Source organism: Anolis carolinensis, chromosome 2 (genome assembly GCF_035594765.1).
Source record: "Anolis carolinensis isolate JA03-04 chromosome 2, rAnoCar3.1.pri, whole genome shotgun sequence".
NCBI classification, from domain to species: Eukaryota; Metazoa; Chordata; class Lepidosauria; order Squamata; family Dactyloidae; genus Anolis; species Anolis carolinensis.
Genome location: NC_085842.1, coordinates 57,152,699 through 57,165,079, shown reverse-complemented (window position 1 = coordinate 57,165,079; position 12,381 = coordinate 57,152,699). Strand labels below are relative to the sequence as shown.

Genomic DNA, 12,381 nt, shown 5'->3' with positions numbered 1-12,381 from the left:
CACACAAACCAGAGGCCACGGCGGCGGCAGCTGCTGTGGCAACGGTGCCGCTGTGCGATCGCCCATTTCGGCCGCGACTGCTCAATTCCTATACAATTTGCCCCACACACTTAGGTTCTCTGGGGAATAGTAACTCCAACCAGCCAGAACCTGACTAGCAATGGTCATCCAGAGGACCTTTTCATCGGCCGCCCCAGGACTGTGGAACAACCTTCAGGAAGACCTCCGGCAGCTAAATCAGCTGTCGGGATTTAAAGCACATTTGAAGACTTATCTCTTCCAGCAGGCCTACACAGACAGTTTTGATCACGCATTTTAAACTTGCATCTTATATTTAATGTTTGTTTTGTGTATTTCAATATCTATTTTGTAGAAGTATGTTTTAATGTGTGCATTTTATAGAATGTTTCATGAGGTTGGATACAACACCATGTGTCTATTGAGTTAGTGATGTTGTAACCCACCTCGAGCAGCAGCAGCAGCAGCAGCAGCAACAACAACAACTGTTATTAGTATTATATGCATCACATTCATCATATCTCGAGGCACTTTAGTGATGTTTTGGTTCCTTAGAGAAGCAAGCGTAAAGAAACATTCCTCCTTTAGCATAAAGATATCCCAGGAAAGCAGAATCTAGAATAACTCAATAGACACATGGTGCTGTACCCAGCCTCATGAAATATGGGTGGGGAAAGATGCATTTGTCCTTCCAGCCAATTGCCAGAAAGGCACAACATACTATTGACAAAGAGCAACTAGTTACCCCACACCAATCCAAGGAAAACAGATCCTGAATTCAAATAAGAGTAGAAAGATGAATGTGATGGCACCTAAATGTCCAAAATGTTCTTCTCTTTCTGGATCATCTGCCAATTTTTGCCAGATTAGCCACCTCATTGCCACAATCCAACAGAAGTGATACTCCCTGTAGATTAGTGGATCCAGTTGTTTCCCTGTTAGGACTAATGTCTTTATAGCCTGTTCCAAGGCACCTCCTAACATTCTCATAGCAGTGTTTGCTGATTTTTAAATTAGATGTTTATATCAAACATACACATCAGACATCAGAAAAGTGAAGCTTGTATGCTTATATGGTCATTTATTATGATTATCTGGGTTCTGGAATTGTTGATAATTCAAATGATTTGGTATTAATAGCCTTTGAATTACCAAAAATGTGCCATGCCCAGGAGTTCCACAGCCACCATGTTCATATGATTTAGATTCAGATTATGTACATTACAAGTAATTGGACCATGCAGACTCATTTGGGCTCTGCAGCTCTGGTTCTACCTCTCTTGTAGATTTTGTTCCTGAATGAAAATTTCCCAGAACTGATCAAAATGACTGTGAATTGGAAAATGACTATAATAATGGCATACTTGTTCTGATTCCATCTTGTTGGACAATGTGTTGTGCACAATGCCCTGGCAGAGTAAGGAAAATAACCATTACTTTAGCGCATACATTGAATGTGTTAATCAAGTCAGGACTTGGGTTCATGAGTATGACTGTAAAGGTGAATGGGGGGAGGAAAGAGGGTGGAAATGACTGTGGACTGAAATTGCTTGCCTTTCAAGTTCTTCTTTTTTCAAATTTCAGGTGTATCCTCTTGTTGATTTCCCTTACCCTCAGATTGTGCAGGCATCACAAAGAGCTATTGCAGAACATAACGCCATATTCACTGGCATGTCTCGCATTCTCCAGCAGGTACATTAAGCAAAGATTTTTTGAATTTATTTATGAAAGTACTTTCACTGTACTGAATGCCAGGAATTTTGAACCCATCATGGAATATGAGATAAAAGGATTTGTGGTAAATGGGTAGAAATGATAGCTGAAGGCTTCCATACTAGGGGAATCCACTCTGGGTTTTCTTCTGAACTGTCTGCGAAAGATAGGACAGATACTACAATAACTAGCTAGCTAGCATAGAATCATGGTTCCACATTGATACAGACAATAATCGGTGTGCCCACCTTCAGCCTGGTGGTCTGCAGCCCATTTGTGGCCAAGGGCTATATGTACCTAAATGGTTCTGGCCCATCTTACCTGTCCGAACGTATCTCCCCCTATGAGCCTTCTAGAACTCTTAGATCATCGGGGGAGGCCCTGCTCTCAGTCCCACCAGCCTCGCAGGTAAGGCTGGTGGGAATGAGGGACAGGGCCTTTTCGATGGTGGCTCCTCGGCTGTGGAACATCCTCCCCAGCAACATACAGCAGATACCAACTCTCCTAGGCTTAGGGAAAGCCTTAAAGCATGGTTGTGCACGCAAGCATTTAATGAATGAGAACATGGACTTTACATGACCTGGACGAAGATATATTGAGGATTCTGGATGAATGGATTCTAATCTTGGACATGCTTAAAATTTTATATAATGTGATTTTATTTTATAATGGTATCTGTTTTATATGAATTGTTGTTTTGTAGATTGTTTTATATGAATTGTTGTTTATACATTGTTTTTAGGCATTGAATTTTTGCCTATTTATTGTAAGCCTCTTTGAGTCTCCTTGGGGAGAAAGGCTGGGTAAAAGTGATGTAAATAAATAAATAAATAAATGTGAGTTGCTGGTGTAATTAACCTGCTTCAGCAATTTAGGCAAATTGTCCTTGGTTTGCTCCCTAGTTTTAGGAGGCTCTTCTTTCCCATATGGTATTAGACATGCCATATGGTATTAATTTGGGAATGGCTACAAGGCAGAACAGAAGTCTCAGGCTGTATCTGAGACTTCTAAGGAAAAAAACAATTAAATGAAAAACTGCTGGTTACTTTATCCCGCAGAATGGCAATGCCTGGCTCAATAGCAGTACTTGTGAAAAAGATCTTGGAGTCCTTGTGGACAACAAGTTAAACATGAGCCAACTATGTCATGTGGCAGCTAAAAAAGCCAATGGGATTTTGGCCTGCATAAATAGGAGTATAGTGTCTAGATCCAAGGAAGTCATGCTACCCCTCTATTCTATTCTGTCTTGATCAAACCACACCTGGAATCACACTGTGTCCAATTCTGCCACCACAATTCAAGAGAGATATTGACAAGCTGGAATGTGTCAAATGATAAAGAGTCTTGAGAACAGGCCCTATGAGGAGCAGATTAAAGAACTGGGTATGTTTAGCCTGCAGAAGAGAAGGCTGAGAGGAGACATGATTGCCATGTATAAATATGTGAGGGGAAGTCACAGGGAGGAAGGAGCAAGCTTGTTTTCTGCTGCCCTGGAGACTAGGACACAGAACAATGGCTTCAAGATACAGGAAAGGAGATTCCACCTGAACATTAGAAAGAAGTTCCTTACTGTGAGAGCTGTTCAGCAGTGGAATTCTCTGCCCCAGACTGTGGTGGAGGTTCCTTTTTTGGAGGCTTGTAAACAGAGGCTGGATGGCCATCTATCCAAGGTGCTTTGAATGCAATTTTCTTGCTTCTTGGCAAGAGGTTGGGCTGGATGGCCCATGAGGTCTTTTCCAACTCTATGATTCTATGATTCTTCTAAGCTTAGGGTACAAATACATTAGAAACACAGACATTTTAGTTTTACAAGGTCTTATACCTCTCTGTGCCAAAAAGTGCTGGTACCTCACCAAACTACAGTTTCCAGGGCTCCATACTATTAACTGATGGCAGTTAATATGATGTCAAACAGCATTAGTTCTACAGTGTAGATGCACCCTTTTCTCAGAAATGAAAGCTTTCCCCATAGACTCCTGTCAAGAAAAACAAATATCAGGATATTCAAGGCACAGCAGCACCCAGCGTCTAGTATACACATGCATAGTTGTTATAAGCAAGCACATGAAGAAATGATGGAAATTTGAACATTATACATCTCAAATAAAGATAGCCACTCACACACTTGTCACTTACTAAACTCCTTTAAAATTTATAGTGAAAGCTATTGTAAATTCACTGCTTCATTAACTTGGAAGCAACCATCTGTGATAGCTCAGAAAATGGATACTTCCCAGGAGGAAATTCTGTAGAGAGACCAAAATGCAAACAAAGCAGCAGGGTTAATAAAGGGAATGAGAACTAGGGTAAAGGTACCCTTTTTTCTGAGTTTATTTTCCAACAAAAATCTCTCTCCCTCTCCCTCTCCCTCTCTTTCCCCCTCCCCCCCTCTCTCTGAGAGCAGCATTACCATTAAGAAGTGTGATGCAACCAACTGAGAGGGAAGATTTGGGGGTCACAAAGGAGCAACAAATTGCTAGTTATTCTGTTACTACCATAATTTCTTTACTGTGAGAGATGGATTGGATAGGGGTGCTTGGTGGGTTTTCTTTCTATTTTCTGATTTTCTGTTTATTCTATACATTAAACATTTTGATATGGATGAGGAAGGGACACCACTTGCTATTTCATCTCAGGTGGAAAATGGTTTTGTCTGGCTCAATCTGTCTCCAAGCTGCTATTATTTCTGTGCTGGAGAGGAAGAGAGATAAAGATTGTTAAATTTTACCCTCAGTGGTCTGATACTGAATAATAGAAAGTGGCAATTAATGTCTAACCTTTGTAAAAGTATATAAAAGTCAATAAAAGAACAACAATCAGGTTAAAGGTATGTTCAGAACTCTATCCTGTTAGGTACTTTTGACCTACCTGCTGTACCTTTTGTGAGTTTAAAATGAATAGAGAACATATTTGGAGTTCCTCATAAAAGGTTAGCCTAATGGTTTCCGAAGTCAGTTTCTCTGCCAAAATAGCTGGTGTCTCACCAAACTCCAATTCCATAGAACTGAGACACGGCAGTTAGAGTGGTGTCAAACTACAATAATTCTATAGTGTAGATAACTCTTTTAAAATGATTGAAAGAGACTTTTTTATTCTAATATATCTTGGAAGGAAAAATAAGCCCAGTAGAGGGTGGGAATAAAGTTTTGGAACAGTTGTCTGGAATTGCCAGAAAATAGTATGGGGGAAAAAAAGAAAAGAAATTGATGTTAAAAAACATAATCAAGAAATTCTTGAAGGCTTTCATGGCTGGAATCACTGGGTTACTGAAAGTCTTTTGGACTGTAGGGCCATGTTCCAGAAGCTTTCTCTCCTGGAACATGGCCATACAGCCTGAAAGACTCACAGCAACCCAACAATCAAGAACTACAGCAACAAAATACTTCAACCTTCTCAAATTTTGCCCCATCTGGAGAAGCTCTAGTTTCTTTAGTTTAGGTAGGGGCTCTTCATTGAAATGGAGTGGTATAGGTTGAAAGTTAAAAGTAATGTTTATTGAAAGAACATACTGCACAATCTTCATTTTAGCACCAGGTGGCAGAATGTCAATGTATTTCCCATGTAGCTGGTTCACTTCTGCATCTTCCATAAAGGCTTTCTCTAAAATAGTTATATAGTCCAATATTTTGACTCAATGCTTGTTTTTCCCCCCAGAAAAAAGCCACATGTTCACCTGGCAAATACACATGTTGTCTCCAACATTTCCTTATTGCTAAAATATAATAAGTTTATATCTAAGTGCTTAAATTAATTGCCACAGCAATACTGATTATAAAGTTGAAACTTAACAAATTTTCCCCAATAAACCTTGCAATGACCATATGATATAAGAATGCTGGTTACCAAACACAAATATTTTAGTCAACCTGAAGTGATTGTCAGTTGTTAGACATTGCAGATTTAATTTTCTCATGTTTCTCAGGGTTTGACCAGAAATCCCATATTAACTTTAGAAATAGTGACTGTTCCAAAGACCAAAGAGAAGCTAACTAATGTTATGGTTACAGTTTTCAAAATTAACACTGTACTTTCCTCAGTTCACATTTTAAAAAATCTGAATGCCAGAATACATGGCCTTATAATCAAAAACACTCCACCTCCCATTAGTCACCTTACTACTGTCTGAACACCTGCATCAGAGCAGAAAGAAGCAGTATAAGCCAGTACCTTAAAAAAAGATCTTTCTCTTTCAACATGAGTTACCTCATCACACAAGGAGTTTTTGGCCCATTATGACACTGGGGTTCCTCTTTGGCAACAGTTCTTCATAGATTCCATCAGATGATGCACGCCAAGGGTCCACCCCATCAGTGGGTGAAGAGGCAATGAAGTGTTGCATTCTAGTTTCCTCACCACCACAGTAAGGGAATTGACTTTTGGGTAGTACCGATGGAGCTACCTGTGGTTTTTGGTCTCCCCCCCCCCCCTCCCGATGGGGGAAACGGCAATGCGTGTTGCCACATTTTCCCCTGTTTGATGGGGAAGAGACAGGGCGCCAATGCAACTTGCCCTGATGCCCCCCATGTGATGGGGAAGGAGGGAAGGTGCATAGGTTGCTGCGAGGCACCACATTATCATTGAGTATGACCCAGTTGGCAAAAGTTATTAATGCTGAAAAATGCACAAGTTAGGGGAAGACTGCAGCAGATTGATTTTGTGAGATGCTGCCCTTCTTGTCCTCCTCAACCAATTAATTTTTGTGCTTTGACCTCAGTATGCACAACTGGAGGTAAGATCATGATAAAGTGGAAGAGAGAGGAACATTTAAACATGTTTTGAAAAAGTTGGATGACAGAGGATTTAGAGATTTAGGGATAGCTGGAAGATGTGAGTTCATCAACCTGTGGAAAGATTAAAAATGACTACGTATGGCACAAAATTAATCTTGAGTAGACCCACTGAATCCATTACTAAATGGATTCTAATGGGCCTACACTGGAAGGGGCTAGCCATTGGATTTAGGTCATGGTCTTGTTCCTGTTCTATATGAACTTTCAGCAGACTGTCCCCACATGTGGCGGCAGTCTGGCTTCTTGAGAAAGAGAAACTTGGAGAAATTGCTTTATATTCCCATTGGAAGAGTGGTTTGCTGTCAAGAGTTAAGTGAGGGTGCTCAACTATTCCAACCCCCATGTGTCCAATGTTCACCTAATCCCTGACATGTGCCCAAAATAAGTTCAGCTTGCTAGATCAAAGGAACATGCAGCTTGGTTTCTCTTTAAGAAGTCCATTTTCAAGTTAATTAGAAGACTGTTACTAATTCTGAAATGATAGCTTCAGCCCAAGGTCATACAAGCTGACAGTGTTAGACTGGAAACATCAAAACTGTTTAGCTGCTGGGGTGTTAGGAAAAAAATTAAATTACCTTCATCTAGCATGCTGGGCACTGGGTTCATAGTACATAGTTGGAATATGCAATATTGTACAATAACGTTTCACCCTTCGCTTCAGCCTTTAATCGTGGCAATGACACACATCAGTGATATAACAGTTAATACTTATTAATGCTATTACCTAAAGCAAATCTATCATGGTTTATTTATTTATTTTAGTTGGGGGCAAGATTTCCTCAAAGGAAGTTTTACCTTTGCCTTTCTCTGAGGCTGAGAAAATGTGACTGGCTGAAGGTCATGCAGTGAGTTTCCATGGCTGGACAGGAATTTGAACTATGACTCTGGAGACCAGGATTCAAATTCCTGTCCAGCCATGGAAACTCACTGCATGACCTTCAGCCAGTCACATTTTCTCAGCCTCAGAGAAAGGCAAAGGTAAAACTTCCTTTGAGGAAATCTTGCCCCCAACTAAAATAAATAAATAAACCATGATAGATTTGCTTTAGGTAACCAAAAGTTGGAAATGACTTTGAGGAACACAACAACAGGCCCAGTTTTATGAAACCCATGAGAAACACACTTCTAGCCTTAAACTGAGAATGGAGTAGGTGGTAGGTAAAACCCCTACCCTTGCCTTGCCTACAATTTATTTGAAGATTTGACTTAAAAGAAGCAAAGTGGGATACAAGAGTGAGATAAGAAACTCTTTAGTTTGACATAAGTTGTCCATAAAAGCTTGACAATATAAATATAGAATTATTTTATTCAAGGTTTCTCTGCTTTTGCATGTTTCCTGATTTGGAAAAGCACATATTTATTGCAGAAAAATGCAGTGAGACTGTGTTTTCAGGTATATATTCATTTTGTGTTTGGCACAAAGAGTCTACTCATATCAAAGGTGGTGTAAATAAAAGTGAAGGGCTTTAAAACAGCCTCTGATACCAACCTTTCAAGTGAGGAGAACACTCTGTGTCTTAACCATATCACGTTTCTCTCATGTATTATGAGAAATTTTAAAAAGCAAAAGAAAACCCAAATGGAATGCCTTCTGTAGAGAAAACCAAACCAAAGAAAATGGAGGGCTTTGATCCCCCTCCCAATACAACAGGGATCAAAAATCCTTTGCTTTCTGATGTTGATCGTGTATGACTTGCTCAAGGTCACCCAGTAGATTTCTATGGCTGAGAGGGAGTCTGGTGTCCTATGTTGGTGTCTTTAAAACTGGGGTGAAGAAGAAGATTGAGCAGTAACTCCCATCAAGCATTGCTGGTGTATCCAATAGTGAGGAAAGGTGAGAGGTCTTATCCTGCAACATCTAGGAGGCCAAACATTCCACAATCCTGATATATACATGAAATTTTTAGTATGCAAAGGGATCTTGTGGCCCCTTAGAGAAAAAACTGAGAGAACAAAGGTGATAGTGCTTTGAACTGGCTGTAGAGGCCATGGAGGTTGAAGTCTGATCTGCAGCAAAGACAAGGTTGGAATCCAGATAGTTCAGCCAGGCTATGAATGATTTGGCCTGGCTGGGTTGTCACCATTACAGTAGAAAGATGGGAAACCATTACCTATCCTGTCAATCCTGTTGTTGCAACAAACAACCAGAATGATGTGGAAAGTTCCTGTCCATTTCATGTGACTGGAAGAACGAGGGAGAATGTAGCAAAGGTGCCCAGAGATGGCTAGGAGTTCTTCAGAGTTCTCTGGCCATCTGATGCAGTGACAAAAACAACACAATCCTGCTGAGGGCAAGGAAAAGAAGATATAGATGGTCTGCTGTCCTCACTCTGCCCTTAATGCACGGTTGCTTCAGAATGTCATTAAAACTAAGATTAAAGCCTTGTACATCACATAATACTGGTAACTAGCTCAGTAAAATTGAGATGGGTTTTGTGTTGCAGCTATTCTGATGATATTTATACCGCTCTTTCCAAAAACAAACCACTTCTATGTGTCATTCAAGTTGGGATGGCACTATTTCCATCTCGCAGCCTTCCCATATAAGGGTTTTCCTACCCCTTTCTCTCCATCTCTTGGGATAAAATATTAGACAATAAAATTGTGTTACCAGTTTGTATCATTTGGATTGTAGGTGAGATAATCAAATGGTGTAATGTAGCATTAGACATAATGAAGACATACACAGAGACCAAGGATTGCCAGACTGAAAATTCGATACAGATCCTGTAACTTTAACAGTTGTGTAAAAGAGTTAACATTTACGGAAGCATCGCCTGCTGTGACGCTCTTTTCTAACCAACCATTAAATATACCCATCGTGTACCGTCAACCTGAGTATGTCAAAAAGCTCAGCTAGGATTGGAAATTAAAACTATAAAATGCGTAATGGGCATTTTTATGGCCCCTTCTAAGTATGTTTTTGCTACATGAATATAGTGGCAGATAGTTCACATGTTTCTTTTCTGTGGGGTAGAACTGCAGCATAAAGACTTCCTCATATGTGACATTTTTTATTGATCTTTCCTTTCCCTTCTCCTGTAGCGTCAGACTGTTGAACTAATTCCTGTCACTGAAGTCCACTACCGGTATGCCCAGAAGATGTACCTTTATTATATCTATGGAATGGAGAACAAAGTATATGCCCTGGACTATCCAGAAAGATACTGCTGTGGTTGCACCATCATCTGACAATAGAATGCATTGTGAGGCTGTTTCCTGGGACCAAGTGAGCCATTATTATGGCACATGTAAGCAGTGTGGAAATGGGCCAAGTGCATATGGATTCCCTCTTTAGTGCTAGGGTGCACAATGCTATAGTGTTATATTACTTGCTCAGTGTAATTTGTCCTGTTTTATAACCTATGCTATAGAATCTAAGGACACTACTTTAACTGCCATGGTGCAATGCTACAGAATCCTAGGCATTGTTGTTTTACGTGGTCTTTAGCCTTCTCTGACAAAGAGTTCTGGTGCCTCACTAAACTAATCCTTTCAGGATTCCATAGCATTGAACCATGATAGTTAAAGTGGTATCAAAAAGTATTAATTCTATAGTGTAGATGCAGCCACAGTTTCAACAGTGAATAATAATGTGCCTTCTGCAACTTAGATTTTTAACATGTATCAACTAGAAAGAGACATTTTTTTCTGGTGGTATAAGTGATGGAGGCAAAAAGAATATCAGTAAACTCTAACAATCTATAGTACTTTCTGAAATAATTTCAAAATTCTGGGGGGAAAACATGTAATGCAATACCCTGTATTGATTGATGCAGTTTTCTTTAAAATGTATATGCTTTAGATCAATAGAAAGATGGCAAAGTCAAGGTAGCTGTTTGATCTTGTTCAGAATATTTTTAAAATGTATATAGAAGTATGCAGCATATACCTTCTTTTACAAAGGTTACACATACAGTGAAGTGATATCTTACGAGAAGGTCTGTGGAGTATTTTATGTCAGTAGAATGTTATATTACCAGGAGTACAAGCTCTTTTTATATGTCAGAGATAATTGTATGCAATCACTATCTCTGAGCTTTCATTTGCTGGGCGTATAACCATTTGGATAGAAAATGAGCTCTGTAATTAGGCAATGTGTCATTTTAAAGTCGTTTTATATAAACTGGCAGTGGTCAAATGAGTATTGGTTTCTGACTGAATTTCAGACAATCATGTGTTCTGAGATCCAATGTGTTCCAATGGCTGAAGAGCTGGATTTAGGAGACCCTTCTAATGCATAGATCCAGGCATGTGTAAAACCAAAACTTTAAAAAATTACTGTTTTAGACTAGAACTCAAAATTGGGTGGTTTGGGGATTCTGGGAAATGTAGTCCAAAAATATCCTTCCTAAGTTGTGAGGGGAAAAAAGCTTCATTTAAATAATAGATTATCTATGATGGAACATTTCTTATGGATGCCATCTGTGATCATGAAAACCATCTATTTCAGTGTATTGCCATTTTCATGTGTCACAAGTTTACCAACAAATGTCCATAGGATTCACAACAATAATATGGGAATCCGACTTATATTTGTGTTATTTTAAGTCCACTCTACACAGAAGAAGAGTAGAGTGTCATATTTATTGCCTTGTACTTAAAATACATAGATTAATAAAATTACAGCGCTAATGGAGCATTTAACCCATAGAGAAAGTATCCTTATGAAATGCCCATTTTAAAACACCGCTCAGAAGCCTGAAATGAAAGGGGATCTGGCACCTGCTGAAGTAGACTATTTACTGTTAGACAGCTCTTGTTATCAGGGAATTCTTCCTTCCTGATCTCTAGTTTGAATCTTCTTTCTTGTAATTTGAATCCATTGGCTCAGATCCTGACCTCCAGAGCTGCACAAAAGAAAGTCACTCTATATTATGTACAATTACCCTCCAGGTATTCAAAAATGGCTAGCGGGGGGAAATCCAGAAGGACTGGTCTTGGGGTGGTTTTTGGCAGTGCTGTGGATATGTTTGTGTGTGTGAAGAGAGATGAGGTAGGAAGAAACTCAATCGGAATAATACACACTATGACGCTTTGTTACTAATCTCTTTCATTTCCTCTGAGCAATAAAATATTTTCCACAGAAAATACATAATTGGTGTACTGGATTATTAGCAAAAATTATTCTATAAAAATGGACTGGGAACAATAGTTTTGGAGTTTAGCCACTGGAGGGCGGTCATTGCAAAAGAACATCTACCCATCAAAATGTATTTTTTTATTTATTTAGGTAGAGAACATACAGTATGTCTTCTGCTATTCAGATTTGCTGTCTCACATTTATATTTGAAGACAAACAAGCACATACATAACTTATTTTCATACTGTTGTTTCTTATACATCTAAATATGCATGGATTGGGTGCTATTGTGTTAAAGATGTGCAGAAACAAATGCCCAAAGCCAAAACGTTGTAGAGTGTAGAGCACATCATGAAGGCAGAACACTCTTGGCCTGAAGATAACCCAGGAATCTTATGTTCATAATGGTACAAGATTGTTCTTTACAAATGTCTGGAGATATGTGTAGTTACTCAGGCACTTACCAATTCCAGGTGATGGAGAAAAAAAGCTAAAAATGTAGACCAGGCAACTCCAGCTACTTCCCATCTTGGAGCTGGTATTAATCAGGCGTGTGCAATTCCTTCATTAGTCGTTGTACGCCATATCAAATTTGTTAAATTCATACATACAGCATGATATCTGACATGCTGGCATGGCACATGCCAAAAACTTAAGAAGTGAAACTTTTTCATTTTGATTTTGTAAATTTCAGAAGCCTCCCAAAGTCAATTTCATTTTCAGTGCAAGGAAGCCAAGCCAAGCCAAAAAGGCTGCCTTTCCTCTTTAAATTAATGG

At 39.3% G+C, this 12,381-nt stretch overlaps 1 protein-coding gene across 1 annotated transcript in view; it reads left to right on the top strand.

The window, feature by feature from the left end:
• Positions 1 to 11,612, top strand: part of LOC100561855 (protein SSUH2 homolog) — a 49,544-nt gene extending 37,932 nt beyond the window's left edge. The window contains exons 11-12 of the mRNA XM_062969748.1: positions 1,603 to 1,710; positions 9,567 to 11,612. Of these exons, the coding sequence (XP_062825818.1) occupies positions 1,603 to 1,710; positions 9,567 to 9,713 (255 nt within the window). The 3' untranslated portion in view covers positions 9,714 to 11,612. The remainder of the gene's footprint in view (positions 1 to 1,602; positions 1,711 to 9,566) is intronic.
• Positions 11,613 to 12,381: the final 769 nt, after the last annotated feature.